The following is a 15,469-nucleotide window of genomic DNA, read 5'->3' on the forward strand; positions in this document are numbered from 1 at the left end:
TAGGACAGGGGTGTCAAACTGGCAGCCAGTGGGCTAGATGCGTCATGTGCAGGCCACGCCCATGCCAGCTTCGTAAAAGCAAACCATGTCATAATACACGATCATGTTTGACACCCATGCTGTAGGATACCCTTTGCTTTGAAACTTATTGAGAAACAAACCCTTTATCACTTGACTAAACCGGCATGAGACAAATATTTAATTGTAATAAATGACATGATTTCCGACAAGACAACGGTTGCCTTTATTCAAAATGATATACTTGTTATACTTCCTTGTCAGTTTTTTAGCAGGATAATAAGCAAGATGTTTTGTTTTCAGAAGCATCCAGGTAGGATTGGTTTGTATTTTTAAAATTAAATGAGAATGTCAGAAAGCGATTATCTGTTTTGAATAATGTTAAGAGCTATGGTGGCGCAGTGGTTAGAATGCAGTACTGCAGGCTACTTCTGATGACTGCCAGTTATCAGCTGTTCGGTAGCTCGAGTCTCACTGACTCAAGGTGAAATGAGGACCCAGATTTTGGGGCGCAATATGCTGACTCTATAAACTGCTTAGAGAGAGCTGTGAAGTGGCATATAAGTCTATGTGCTTTTGCTATTTGAAGCCAGTCTTTTACTATCTCTGTCAGACCTGGAAGCCATCTTTTACCCTTGGGACTTCAGGCCTGCCACATTTTCTACTGTGGGAAAATGGGAGGGGGGATTATACAGAGTGTGGGTGATATATAGTCAAAATAACATCCTCCTGTGCACTGCTTGGAGTGTCCAAGCATAGTATCCAAGCATGGGTTAAATTCTGTTACATTTCCCAAGGACTGAATTGAAATTCTTGGCCAGGCCTCCTGGCTTCCTGTAGCTTCAGTTTTTCAATTCAGTCCAAAGCTCATCATGACACAATTTACTATAGCTCCTTACCAGTACCGTGCCTTACCCTTCAGCCTATCATCAGCCCTCAGGGCATTCACAAAGATCCTTGTTGCAGTGGTGGCCCATCTCCTGATAAGCCCCATTTGCCTCTTGTGTTATCTCGATGACATCTTGATACAATCGTCATCACCAGCGTAGGCACTGCATGACCTTCAAGTGACCATGGACACCCTGTGACATCACGGGTTTTCCATCAACCTCGAAACAAGCCATCTGTCATCTTCCTCGAAGATTCTTCATCTGGGGCAGTGATCAACATGTTGCTTTGCCTCGTGTCCCTGTCCCCAGAGCGAATCTGCAGTCTTCAAGCTCTTGTGCAGCAGGTTCGGCGGTCGCAGTCTGTTCCAGTGCTCCTGTTGTCGCAATTGCTGGGCAAAATGATTTCATGCCTAGTAATTGTCCCATGGGTGAGGCTGCACGCAAGAGAGTTGCAGTGGTTCCTCCTACCATCACAGAGGGCCAATGCCAGCAACTCCAAGGTCAAGGTACGTCCATCGCTGAAGGTCCTTCGTTCCCTCAGATGGTAGCAGACCGCTGCATTGACAAAGGGGTCCCTGTTCCCAGTGCCCGACTGCGTGATCATCACATCAGATGCCAGCCTCTTCAGATGGGGGGCCCACCTCGGCAGTAAGCTCATGCAAGGCAGGTGGTCGGCCAGCCAGTTATCGCACAACATCAACTGGTTGGAGCTGAGGGCAGTTTGCCTCGCACTATGCCGGTTCCAATTGGAGGTGCAGTGTCGCCACGAACTAATCCTGACAGAAAATGTGGCGATGAAGGTGCACATCAACTGCCAGGGGGGCACTAGATCCAGCTCACTCATGACAGAGGCAGAAGCACTTGGAAGGTGGGCAGAGCACCATGTGGCTTCTATAAGGGCAGAGCACATCTCTGGTGTAGACAATGTCCAAGTGGATTGGCTGAGCCAGACCATTCTGGACCAGTCAGAGTGATGCCTACACCAGTGCCTGTTTCAACAACTGTTGCAGAGGTTCAGCCAGCCCCTAGTCGACCTCTTCGCCCCACCAGAGAATTCTCAACTGCCTCACTTCTTCACCAGGTATCACTCTCCTCAAGCGGAGGGGGTGGATGCCCTTAACAGCCCCTGGCCTCCAGGTCTTCTCTACGCCTTCCCCCCATTGCCACTGATTCCTTGAGTCATCAGAAAACTACTTGTGGAGCGGGTGGAGATTCTTAGTGGCACCTCATTGGCCAAGTAGGACCTGATTTGTCGACCTGACCAGTCTCTCCATCGCTCGGCCCTGGAGAATCCTGCAGGATTCAGTCTCTCTCAGCCAGGGGGTCATTTTCCATCCGGAGCCCCAGTGGCTCCAGCTGACTGTCTGGCACTTGAGAGGGACTTCCTGACTCGTTCTCCAGCCAGGTCATCCATACCATCCAGGTATCCAGGTGGCCTTCCACTACCAGAATCTATGGCGCCACATGGGCCGCCTTTGCCGGCTAGTGTGCTCACCGTAACCAGGACCTTCTTACGTCGTCTCTCCCACAGATTTTGGATTTTCTCCAAGAAGGTTTTGATCAAGGGCTCGCTCCAAATACCCTAAGATGGCAGGTTGTGGCTTTGTCCACCATCTTGTCAATGGGCTCTCACCAACAGCTCAGCCATCATCCGAGTGTACGCAGCTTCCTGAAGGGAGCTTCGAACTTACGACCTCAGGTGGTGCATCGTTACCCTACCTCGGAGCTTTCTGTTGTTCTCAAAGCCCTTTCCAAGTCTCATTCTTTCTCAGAGAGTCAAGGTCACATTGCCCTGCAGCTGCGATGAGATGACTGGGAAGCATCTCCAGTTTTGGATGGTGCCTGATTGGCTCATGTGATGGACATGTGGTTGCTGGGCAGGGACTTGAACTTTCTTTTGGGTGGGGAAAACCTGAAAACTTTCAGGTTTGGGTTTTCCCAGATATGCCAATATGACATCTCTAATAAAATGGAACTTTGAGGAACTTCAAGCCTTGGAATCTTCTTTCGTTAGGGATGTTACTTGGAACCCTGACAATCTCTCTCTCTCAGTCTCCCTCCTTCTGTGGCTCACCCTATAGTAAATTCTGCATACTTTCCTGTTGTGGCCAAGCCGGTGCCGCTGTCACCAGACTCCGAGAGTGATACTCCATACGAGTCAGCTCCAGAGGAGATGTGCGATCCTGGACAGGATTCGGAGGCTGAGCAGGAATCCAAGAGTCTGGTCGGCCACCAGGTGGCGCCAGAGGCATGGAGCAGCGGTGAGAGCCAGAGGAGGAGGACTCCCGATGCCCTGCCTTGGAGCAGCGGAGAGGACAGTGACTCAGGACTTAGCAGGGCATTTCTAGATGCCCGTTTCCGGCGCGCCCACAAACGCAAGGAGCGTGGGCGTAATTATAGGCAGTAAAGAGCTCTCAGGTGCTGTTTGGGAGACGCCCTTTTTAGGTTATAAAAGGGTTGACTCTGGAGAGGCTCTGCGTAGCAATCAACAAAGGACTTAAGCCAGCAACTCTAGTCTGGGATCCTGGCAAGCTGGATAGCTGCTTTTGTGTGTTCTATCTTTGTGAGTTCTGTCTTGGTGGCTTGCTGCCACAAAACCTCTTGTCTGTTGGTGTAATAAACCTTGTTCCCTTGTACTGTTCCGGAGTGTGTGTGCTGTGTGGGCAACGGAGGAAGGGGGCTCAGAACACTTTCCAAACAGTCCTTCCATCTTATTTCTAATAGGAAAAAGAACCTTATTGATCAGAAAACAAAATTACTTGCACCAAGGACATTTACACAAAAAAGATGAAGAACGAAGAACTTGGCCTTTGAATGAAAATTTCTTTCACTTTTAAATCCATGCTTATCTTTTCTAGTTCCTCTGAATCTTGTTTTGGTGGGCTTTCGTTATGAACTAGCTTACCTTAGCTGACCTCTCCTTTTATTGCTACTGTCCTCTTAACTTGTCTTTCACAAACTGATTATTTTCCTCCCTGTCCAGTTATTCATTCAGCGCATAGCAAACTGTTAATACAGGGGTGTCAAACTCATGGCGTCACGTTGTCATCACATGACGAATTGTGATTTCCCCCCCTTCACTAAAACTGAGGTGGGTGTGGCGAGTGTGTGATGCATCCAGCCCAGGGGCCGCAAGTTTGACACCCGGTATGAATACGTCCATCTTTTTAAACCAACTGCGGTGTTGTGCCTTAGCTGTATGTATGTATGTATGATTTTGCATCAGGGAATCCAAAACTTTCACCATCACACTTTACTTTACTGCCTTTTTAAGGTACACCCCCCTAAAAATCCAACACAAACACAAATGAACAATGAAAACAATGCAATTAACATTTGGGAAAGGTGGATTTATTGTGACAATGTAACTACAAAGTTCTTCATCCTCTCTTAGTACACCTTACAGTTTGGAAAACCTCATATTAAATCCTTCTCCCTCTTCCCCCCTCCCTCATCCTTCTCTAATCTTTTATTTTTAAATCTTCCAGGAAAAACAATGTATATGAATTCATTTCTGAACACCAGCTAAGCTTTCCAAGAGATCTGCTCAGTAAAGCTATGGGGGAAAATGTACTTAAAGATGAAAATACTCTGGTAAGTACAATAATACTTCCTTAAGGCACAGTTCCTGGTGTCTGCAAATAATGCCTCCAGATCCTTATTGTCTCTTTCTTCTTCTTCTTCTTCTTCTTCTTCTTCTTCTTCTTCTTCTTCTTCTTCTTCTTCTTCTTCTTCTTCTTCTTCTTCTTCTTCTTCTTCTTCTTCTTCTTCTTCTTCATCTTCTTCTTCTTCTTCATCATCATCATCATCATCATCATCACTAGTAAAAAAAAGGCAACTAGAAACAACAACATGATTTAATGTTATAATTTATGTATTACCCCATGTAACTTTATCTAGCATTGTTATATTAAACGTAGTTGGGCTTTCATTGTAATTTCAAACTATATACTTAAACTGTGTTCATATATTGGCTAATTAATTACTAGAATGGTGTTTCCAAACCTCTAGTTTCTGGAGCTATGATCCAATCCACTGGAAAGGGAACACTTCAGAGAAAATGGCCTACTTGAGCTATTTGCTCCTGCTTTTGTTACAAGATTCAACTATCTTTATAAGTCTTTGATTACTATTTAATATATTTGGTCTTGGTTTGCAGCTGATAGTCATGCCCCTCTCATAGCTTGGCATCTCATAAACATTTGCACCATTTTTAAAAAAAAATTCTTAAATTAATATGCCTGTTCTATTAATCAATAATGCTAAATCTTTAAAAAAAATTGTAAAGGTGATATTATATTTAGGCTGTTGGTTTGAGCTCCGAGCTTGGCAAGTTGGTTGCAAATGTTTCACCACCATTCCAGGAGACATCCTCAATGAATTCAAAACGCACTGATGATGTCTCCTAAAATGGTGACAAAACGTGCCAAGCTCAGAGCTCAAACCAACAGCCTAGCTACCAACCCGAACTACTAATATTCAAACACATTTTGATGATATTATATATGAAGACATAAGCACCAGTAACACAATGCCTTTATAATTTTTACACTGGTGCCTCAAGAGGAACAAATGATGACTCAGAATTTTTCTTATTACGGTTAACAGCTCCAGAATTGCAAAGTAAATACATCATGTCCTGCAGTTTCATATTCATCATATGCATATTACGTATCTTGAAATAGTTATCATTTTAAGCAATTGGAGTAGAGATACTCACTTAAGCTCTGCAGCTCCTAATATTCTGCTTCTTATAGCTTTAGGGATTGAACAAACCTTCCTGGTAACAGGGACAGGTGAACTTGGGAGGAGAAAGAAATTGTAATAATATCATGTTTGTTCTGGTTTCATCAGGCTTGACAACGTGTTGTGCACAATGCACAAAGTAATGACATTACTTCAACTCATATGCCTGGTGTCCTAATAAAAACAATGGATGGGTGGACCTGATCAGAAAGGAGGGAAGGGAAACTTAAAAAACCAACAACCAGCAGCAACTCAGAGGAATAGAACGTATAGTTTTTGAAGTTTTTTTTTAATGTTTCAGGTATATCCTCTCGTTGATTTCCCTAATGCTGAGATCTCACTGGCTTCACAAAGAGCCATCGCAGAGCATCATGGCCAACTCACCAGCACATCTCGCATCCTACGGCAGGTATGTCAAAGCAGGACTTTTAAATCACGAATCCTACCCAAACTTTAAACTTACAACATATGAGAAATTTGGAAACCACAACACTAAGAAACAACAAGCAAGCAAAAATAACTGTTAGTGACACCTGTGTTTTCCCAAAAACAAGACCCTGTCATTTTTTTTGCCACCAAAAATGGTACCAGGTGTTATTTTGGGGGGATGTCATCCACTGGCTCACCTCACTGTGTACATTTGCTGTCAGAGGTCATCAGGAACTTATTTATCTGTGGTCAGCAAGGCTTTCCTGAAGGCCTCTGCAGCCAATAACAGAGCTCTGGAACTCCAATCTGGAGTTCTCTTATCAGCTGCAGAGGCCTTCGGGAAAGCCTTGCTGGCTGCAGAAGAAGTGAGGCAGCAAGTCAGTGTCGGTGTGCGAAAGCCCTGGCTGCAACTGTCCAAAGGTAAGTAGTAGGGCAGCTCCACCATCCCCATCCTGGCTTAATTTTTACCTGTGCACCCTGGAGTGGAGGGGTCTTAATTAGGGCTTATTGTGGGGGTGGTAGGGCTTATATTGGGTGCACATGTAAAAATCAAGCTAGGACTTACTTTCGGGTAGGTCATATTTTGGGAGAAACACGGTATTTCACTGTATCTGCTGTGTGTTTGTAAGGAAGAAATACACAATTCTTAAGAATTGGTTATTGCGGGGGCTGAGGACCATGCAAATTGGGAGATCTTAACGTTTGCTTGTTTTACTTATAAGTAGCTAATTTAAGAAGTGGTGTTGGCAGACGGGGAACATAAACTTTTTTTTTTATCTGCATACTTTTCCAAGAGAAACATTTCCCCAGACTGGTTTCTGTGGAAAATTATAAATATTTTTCCCCATTTTAATCTGGAGGAAATCTAGGTGGTTGATATGTGTCAAAAGCATAGTAAAAATAATACCAATAAACATTAATCAGTTGCAAGAATGGCTCAAATGAAATATACTTTGAAATCATTATTGCAATCATCAAATGCAGTAATAGCTAAAATGGAAGATACTTAAAAATTACTAACTTAAAACCACTCACACAATGATTGAGGCTGGAAACTTGCTGAATTTTGGCACACATCTCACTGAAACAGGTGACTTTAACAATGACTTCCTGAATAAGCCACAATTGGGTTATTTATGCAACACATCAAACCTTTTCTCATGAAAAGGCACCTTCAGACTTTGCAAAAGATACAGTAAGGAGGCATAGCAGTTTTGAAGGCCAGAGCGATCCTTAGAAATAAAGATAATGTTGGAAGATGTGCATAGTCTTCCATAAATCCTTTGGAATAGGCTATGTTTTCATCATAGATTGATACATTAGATTAGATTGATACAAAATCAGATGGAGCTGGAAATTTAGCAGGAGAAACAAGATCAAGAAAATTGTACAGGTTGCAATGTTTCATTTATGCACCAGGTGGCAGAGTGACTACATGATCAGAGAGCTCTCTCTCCCTCATAAGGAAGTTGCTCTTTAAAAACACCTTATTGCCAAGCATTTTAATTGAATAGTTGTTTAAAAATATACACTTTCTGTTTTAAAATGTCTTTCTATCACACAACTGAATGTGGTCATCATCCATATTATGTTAGTGTAAAGGTAAAGGGCAAAGGTTGCTCTCGCACATATGTGCTAGTCATTCCCGACTCTAGGGGGCGGTGCTCATCTCCATTTCAAAGCCGAAGAGCCAGCACTGCCCAAAGACGTCTCCGTGGTCATGTGGCCGGCATGACTAAATGCCAAAGGCCATGGAACACTGTTACCTTCCCACCAAAGGTGGTCCCTATCCTTTCTACTTGCATTTTTACATGCTTTCGAACTGTTAGCTTGGCAGAAGCTGGGACAAGTAACGGGAGCTCACTCTGTTATGCGGCGCTAGGGATTCAAACCATTGAACTGCTGACCTTTCTGATCGACAAGCTCAACATCTTAGCCACTGAGCCACAGTGTCCCTACTATGTTAGTATATAATCAGTTATATCATAGTTGCTCAATACTTTGATGTACATTAACTAAGAGGTACATTGAGAACTCAGAAATGTGGATAAGAGGAATCCAGGAATCTGAACACGAATACTGTATCTTCTGCAACATGAAGAGATGACTCATCAACCTACCAGAAGATTCAGAATTAATTTGGAATAAAATCAGAAATGTGGTGAATATATATTAAATTAGAGTCAGTTATTTTAGAAATCTAATCTGCTAAAAAATTAGTCACATACTGCAGTTCAAGAAATTTATTTTTTCTGGCACAGAGAGGGTACATAGTTGCATTTTATTTTGTGGTAGGATTTGCATATTTTTTGTAATTATTATGTTACTATTGCCTTTATATCTCTTCCTCTGAGGCTAATGTAGTGTGCACACAGGTCTCTTCATTTTATACCCACAACAACAGAGATAGTTGGAGTGAATGAGTGTGATTGGTACTGTGTCCCCTTGTGAGCCCTGCATTATCCTAATTACCCTGCCTGCTGTTTTTAATTTCTCTATTCTCTTTTTAAAATATATTTTATTAAAAGTTTGTTTTCTTAATGTAAAATAGAAATAGAAATAAAAACAATGGAAAAGGGGAAGGAAAGAGGATAGAGGAGATAAAGTGAAGGAAAACGGAGAAAGAAATTTAAAAAAAGAAGCAAAAAGCAGTAACTTCCAACTTTTTCCGGTGCAGTAAGATACGTAATGAAGTTATGGTATCAACTTTTTAGTTATACCGAATAGTTACTACAGTAGAACCTCTGGTCACAAACACTTCTCACCATTACCAAATCGGGTTGCGACCAAAACATTCACATTTTGTTTTCGCGGTCGATTTCCCCTTCCACACCATTTTTTTTTGTAAGCACCAAATTTCTAAAATTAGGTTCATGTCACAACTGAATCGGTTTGCTGTGAAAGTTATGGAATGAATTATGGTTGTGACTAGAAGGTCTGCTGTATTAGCCATTTTTATTGCAGACATCCATTTAATTGGCAAAATCCAAACCCAAAGTTTCTCCCCTCCCACTCCTCTTTCATGCAGAGGCCCAGAAGCGTCTTTGAAGTACAGGTAGTCCTTGACTTACAACCATTCATTTAGTGACATTCTGACATTAAAAAAAAAACTTTGGATCATTTTTCACACTTACGACCTCTGCAGCATCTCCATGGTCATGGGATGGAAATTCACATGCTTGGCAACTGATTCATATTTGTGACGGTTGCAGTGTCCTGGGTTCATGTGAACAGCTTTTATGACCTTCTGACAAGCAAAGTAAATGGGGAAACCAGATTTACTTAACAATCATGTTATTAACTTAACGATGGCAGTGATTCACTTTACAACGAAGGCAAGATTGATGTAAAATGGGGCAAAACTCACTTAACAACTCTCTTGTTAGCAGTGGAAATTTGGGGGTTAATTGTAACTGTAAATTGAGGACAACCTGTAACCCCAAAACTATTTACATTCTTGTCCCTAATTAATGGACCCAGCTCTGCCGTCTTTTCAATCCATTCCTCCATTATGGGAATTATCATTTCTTTTCATATCTGGGCATATAGAATTCTTGCAGCTATCAACATGTATAGCATGAAGTTCCATTTTTTCCTTCCATTTTTTTAAACTAATAGTCCTAGAAGAAAACTTTCTGGTTTCCATTATAAGTCCATTTTTAAATCTTCTGATTTAAACCATGAATTTGTTCCCAATATTTCCTTGCCTTGTCACATGTCCACCACAAGTTATTTTTTTAAAAAAAACACCTTTCTTATGTTTGCATTGCAACAAACATTTATGTGGAGTTAAATACCACTGGTATATCATTTTATAGAAATACGGTGAACTCTATGCCCAAGAGGGTTAAGGAAGTGCTGGAAAATAATGGTGGCCACACAAAACATTGACACTTTGGGCCCCATTTGGACATTATCACTTAGGGGTGTACTCACTTTTGTTGCCAGCATTTTAGACATTAATGGCTGTGTGCTGTGTTATTTTGAGGGGACAGAACATTTACACTGTTATACAAGCTGTATGCTCACTACTTTACATTGTAGCCAAGTGTCAGTTCTTCAGTGTTGTCACATGAAAAGATATGCTTAAACATTTACAAAATGTGAAGGGGTGTACCCACTTCTGTGATATACTGTATATGTATGACCATTGAATATACAGGAGAGTGGCAGCTAGGAAAGAATGATGTTGAGGTGTTTGGCCATAGAGAAGGAAGAGTGAATAGTAAGAGGAAAAGGGAGACTGGGGCCCGTCATAGTAGGGAAGAGATCCTCAAAAAGGATACTATAAAAAAGGAACAGCATATGGACAGTGAGGATGGGTTGGAAGGATTAGAAAGTTATGGAAAATTATAACTAATGGATGTATTTTCTTAATCCGGTGCTTTTCAATTAGCAATAGCATTTGGGCTTTTATACTACCTCATAGTGTTTTATGGCACTCTATGGGCAGTTTACAATGTTAGCATTATTTGCATATTGACCCCAACAGTCTGGCTGTTCATTTTATCGACCTCGGAAGGATGGAAGCCTGAGTCAACTTTGAATCCCATCTCAAACTCTGCCTGCAATACTGCAATTTAAACACTCCGCATCCAAGACCAATTTCTCCGACTTACCTTTTTCCTCCCTTGTTGACCATGAATTTGCTTAGAATATATTATAGAGGCAAAACATTTTTGAACCATTTCTAAAAAAAATTGCATGGATGTGTGAATAACGATACCAGAAATAAATCTGGACCTGAAGATGATTTCATTTTTATTTGTGTTGCTGCAGTTTAAACTTGAAAAGAAGATCCTTACATATTAAAACACAAATAGAAGTCATTTACTAGTTCAAACAAGGCCTAGTATATATACACATTGCTCTTGTAATCCCTAACCACAATTTATGCAGTTCCACTTTTCTTGATTCTGTTTTTCATACAGGCCAGTCTTTATACTTACTCAGGAGGAGACATGACTGAGCATCAAGATATTTGCTGCAATAATCAATTATTGTTAAATGTTTAGAAACCTTTCAAGGCCTCCATTTGAATATAATGGTTAAAGGATGTGATAAGTAGGGAGGGAGCCTTTTCTATTTATTGTCCCTTTTTCAAGAGGAGGATTGATGGAGGTACTAAAGATTAGAGAGACTTTGAGGAAAAGCAAAGAGGATAATCCTATGTGACTGGAAAGAAAGTCACTCTCCTGCTTTTAAGAAATGGATTAGGCTATGAATTCATTATATAGTTTTGAAAAATCTTTGTGCTCTGAAACTGAAAATGAGGAGTTGACACATTATGTTGTATAATCCAGATTACAGTCAATGATTGGATGAATTACACATAGGTATTTATAGTTATCATATGAGGTGGGACTTCCGTTGTACTACTGCCACTGCCATCTTGCTTTTTTTTTGAACACTTCCGTTGATGCCAATGCAAATAAGATGTACTTGAGGAAAAATCTGAATTTCAAAAACTTGTCACCCTTATTTGGGAAGAAACTCCTGTAAAACTCTGTAATCTTACTTCAGGATACACAGTCAAAGGATCTGGTTTATCCTTAAAGCACGGCTCTCCAAATCTCCAAATTTGTAAGACTTGTAGACTTCAACTCCCAGAATTCCCCAGCCAGTGTGAGGAAAACTGGGAATTGAAGTCCACAAGTCTTAAAGTTGCCAAGTTTGAAGATCCCTGCTTCAAAGGACTCCTATAGCTTAGAAATGTTTTCTGTGTTTTCTTTAAAGTTGCTTTTAGCTTAAAGTTTAAAGGACTCAGGCAGAAGGAATCTACTATGGATGACACCAGCTAGAACTGATGGTACTAAAAGAATATCTCTGGAATTATGGCATACTGAATCATTTTTATTCCTTCACTTTGCTTTCGCTCAGCTTGTTTTTCACTTAATGGAAAGGGTTTGCTCACGTCAAGGAGAGGATAAATAAAAGCAGGCAGCTTTAAAAGTCTCTGACAACAGCCTTTTCAAGTGAGAAGTGCTCTTCCTCTTAAGAAATGTATTTTCTCTGCCTGTTGGGATGTATATAAAGGTGAAAAAAAACCCCAAATAAAGTGTTTTCTAAGCAGAAAATTGAACCAAAGGGAATATGTAGTTTTGATTTCCCCATCGCTCCCAACCCTTGCCACTCTCTCTTATAAACATTACTTGCCTTCTCCCCGCCCCTGAACATGGAGTCAGGGTGCAAATAGTTCTGCTTTTAATACAGGAAAGTTTAGAATGAGCATTGGAGGAATATTAGTGCTGCTTGTAGACCGATGGGAAAGTGGATAGGTTATGGAACTAAGGGCACGTTACTGCACAAGACATGGGACAGAGAGGGTGGAACTGGAGAAATAGCAGAAAATGAGGAGGACACAATATTAAAACTACTTGGGAGAGCCAAGACTTGTTGTGTCCAACACTTGTTGTGTTCCTGGCTTCTTGTTTCTGTTCCTACAAGGCAGTCCTGATTGGAGAGAGGAACCTGAACATCCTAGCATTACAAGTCACCAGCATTGTAGTCATTGGAGGGGAAATACATTAATACAGTATGGATACAAAGTAGCATAGCAACTCTATCCTAGTAGTACTCAGCAAGGAAAGTGAACTGGGGACTAATAGATAAATTGTTCCATGTGAACGGAAATCCACTTATCTCCACTTCTGAACGGGTAACTCCTTTCCGAGAAGTAGGTTGTCAGATTGTCAGAATTCCTTGCTTCAAAATGTTGCAGGTCAACTTTAGATCTATGTATAATAAGAGTTCATCCATCCGTGTCCCATATATTACTGAGACTCGGTTGGGTAAGGACAGTGATGTCATCCTATCTGAAATCTGTCTTGTACAAACCTCTGACTAGAGAAAAGGGATGGCATTGATCTCTACGTGGGGAGTGTGATACCTGAAGAGTATTTGGAAGTTGTAGCTAAAATGCACAGTTCTGGGAGGTTCTAAGACTTCACACATCACTTCTATTGTGCGAGTTGCATTGGTTACATTTTGCTTCTGGGTACAATTCAAGGTGTTCATTGTTAACTATAAAGCCCTACACGGCATGGGACTAGGATACCTGAGGAGCCTGTCTTTCCCTAATGGGACACATTCAGCCCACTCACTCAAGTGAAAGAGGTCTGCTGTATATCCCATCTGCTAAGGAATTGAAGGAGATGGGGTCAAGGAGAAGATCCTTTTCTGCAGTGGCCCCATGCCTGTGAAACATCCTACTGCCAGATGTGCGAATGGTCCCTTTTGGTTAAAGAAAGGGTTAAGGAGGGTGTTAAAAGCTGGCTTGCTGGCTGGCCTAGGGCCATTCACCACTGGAAGTGGCTGATGGAGTAAGAAGACCTCATCGAGTCTCGTCCATCTCTAATTTTCAATTTTAGTACTGTTTTTAATCATACTTTAATTGTGCAGTTTTAATGTTTTAATTATATATTGTTTACTTATTTTATAACTTGTAATTCAACCAGGGTCACCTTGTAAGGTAGATGGGCAGGATAAAAATGTAATCAATGTGTAAATAAAATAAATAAATTTCTCATAGGTTCTGAGATACTGGGATGTAAATACTCATGTGGTAGGTTGAAGCTGTGTGGAAACTATGGTTTAATTTGTCTAAATTGTGGAATGATAAAGATGTCAGTAGCTTGAAAGAGAGCTACGCTTTTCCCTCTTCCAGAACTTCTGGCATTTAAGACTGGCCCTAGGAGAATCAGGCAGTCATAATGGTTAGGTACTTAAACAATGGCAGTAAATTGTTCAACTATTTATTTACATCTATCCTTCTTGCTTCTTTTATGCCTGTGAATAAGACAATGATGTAGTAAAGACACAAGTACATTGCAAAATATCTGCCTCCTGTAAGGCATGTTTGTTTCGTGCACAAGGATCGCACCATATGATAGAAAAAATAGAAATCCTCATGCTGAACTCATAAAAATATATTTTGTATTAGTACAGATTAAGTATGTAATGTAGATAATATTTCTCATCACATATAGCATCCAGCCCAATAAAGCAATGTTTTATTTGCTGAGGGACTCAACCAATTTTCTATGTCAGTCACACAATCAAAATTTTTATGTGGTATTTTAAATTGTGTGGAAGGAGTGTCAAATTCATGTATGGAACACATTCAATAATATTCTCAGTTTAAAGGGACAAATATTTCTAGTTTTGACATGTGCGTCAATAACCCAGGAAACGAAAACATATGATATGCATTTTATAAATTTTGTTGAGTCTTTTATATGATGGATTTAGAAATCAGAGTCCACAAATCCACATTTGGATTTCTTTTTATTTTGCAAATGGCACATTTAGTAGACATGGGTATACTTTGCCAAATCCCTTCATAGAAAAACTCTGATACATTTATTGTATGGATACAAGATACAGTGCCTCCCCAATTATACCCAGTGTATTAAATGCAATGATAATAATTTCACAGTCCACAATCCACTTATTCCTTACTGTGTATTATCTATATATTGTATATGGAAAATAATACACAGAGAGAGAAAACACAAAACACATTAGCATTATCTGTTTTATTTCTGGGTTCTATTGTGACACACAGTAGATTTCATTGTTTAAAGCATGCCTACAACTCTAGAGTCCACATTAGAGTGTCAGGAAGCTCAACTAAAATAATATTCATGAGATGCTAATTGTGCATGCCCAAAGTATGCATATATTTTAATAAAACAAGAGATAGAATTTCCGGTAGATAGCAGAGTGCAGACCTCAGCGTGAGAACTCTATTATATCTGATGACAATGATATTTTCTTTTCTTTTCTCAGCGACAGACCATAGAGCTAATTCCTGTGACTGAAGTCCATTATCGATATGCTGCAAAGTCATATATTTATTATATTTACGGAACAGAGAACAAAGTCTATGCCCTGGACTATCCAGAAAGATACTGTTGTGGCTGCACTATAATCTGACAGTGAAATTCTGTGCAAGTATTCTTCATATAAAACAAGCTATTTTTATGTCCTCAATTATCTAGAGTGGGATGATATGGATTTCCTACTTACTACTGTGATAAGCTTTGTTATCCTACTCTTCCAGATAAGAAAGCTGAAGGCATGGTAATAAAATGTCCTAAATCCTATTTCTACTACTGTTAAAACAACATATATCTAAATATGTATCTTTAAATATATGTGTTTAATATTATTTTCTGGAAAAATAGCACCTTGGAGCATAATCTATGTATATATTCTCTAAATCTGCTGTATTGTAGAGTAATCACTGTTACATCTATAGGAGTACAGATTTAAGCAGATGAATGAGATGATGGAAACAGGAATAATTCTAGAAACCTCTAGACTAGCTAGTTATTGTACATATGGGTTAAGGCTATTTTCTTTAAAATTTGGATTGTTTTCAA

The 15,469-nt window shown here is 40.3% G+C and overlaps 1 protein-coding gene across 1 annotated transcript in view; it reads left to right on the plus strand.

The window, feature by feature from the left end:
• Positions 1-15,190, plus strand: part of LOC309394443 (protein SSUH2 homolog) — a 56,142-nt gene extending 40,952 nt beyond the window's left edge. The window contains exons 10-12 of the mRNA XM_081957609.1: positions 4,397-4,502; positions 5,956-6,063; positions 14,874-15,190. Of these exons, the coding sequence (XP_081813735.1) occupies positions 4,397-4,502; positions 5,956-6,063; positions 14,874-15,020 (361 nt within the window). The 3' untranslated portion in view covers positions 15,021-15,190. The remainder of the gene's footprint in view (positions 1-4,396; positions 4,503-5,955; positions 6,064-14,873) is intronic.
• Positions 15,191-15,469: the final 279 nt, after the last annotated feature.

This window comes from Natrix helvetica, assembly GCF_964273705.1.
Source record: "Natrix helvetica genome assembly, chromosome: 1".
Taxonomy (NCBI): Eukaryota; Metazoa; Chordata; class Lepidosauria; order Squamata; family Natricidae; genus Natrix; species Natrix helvetica.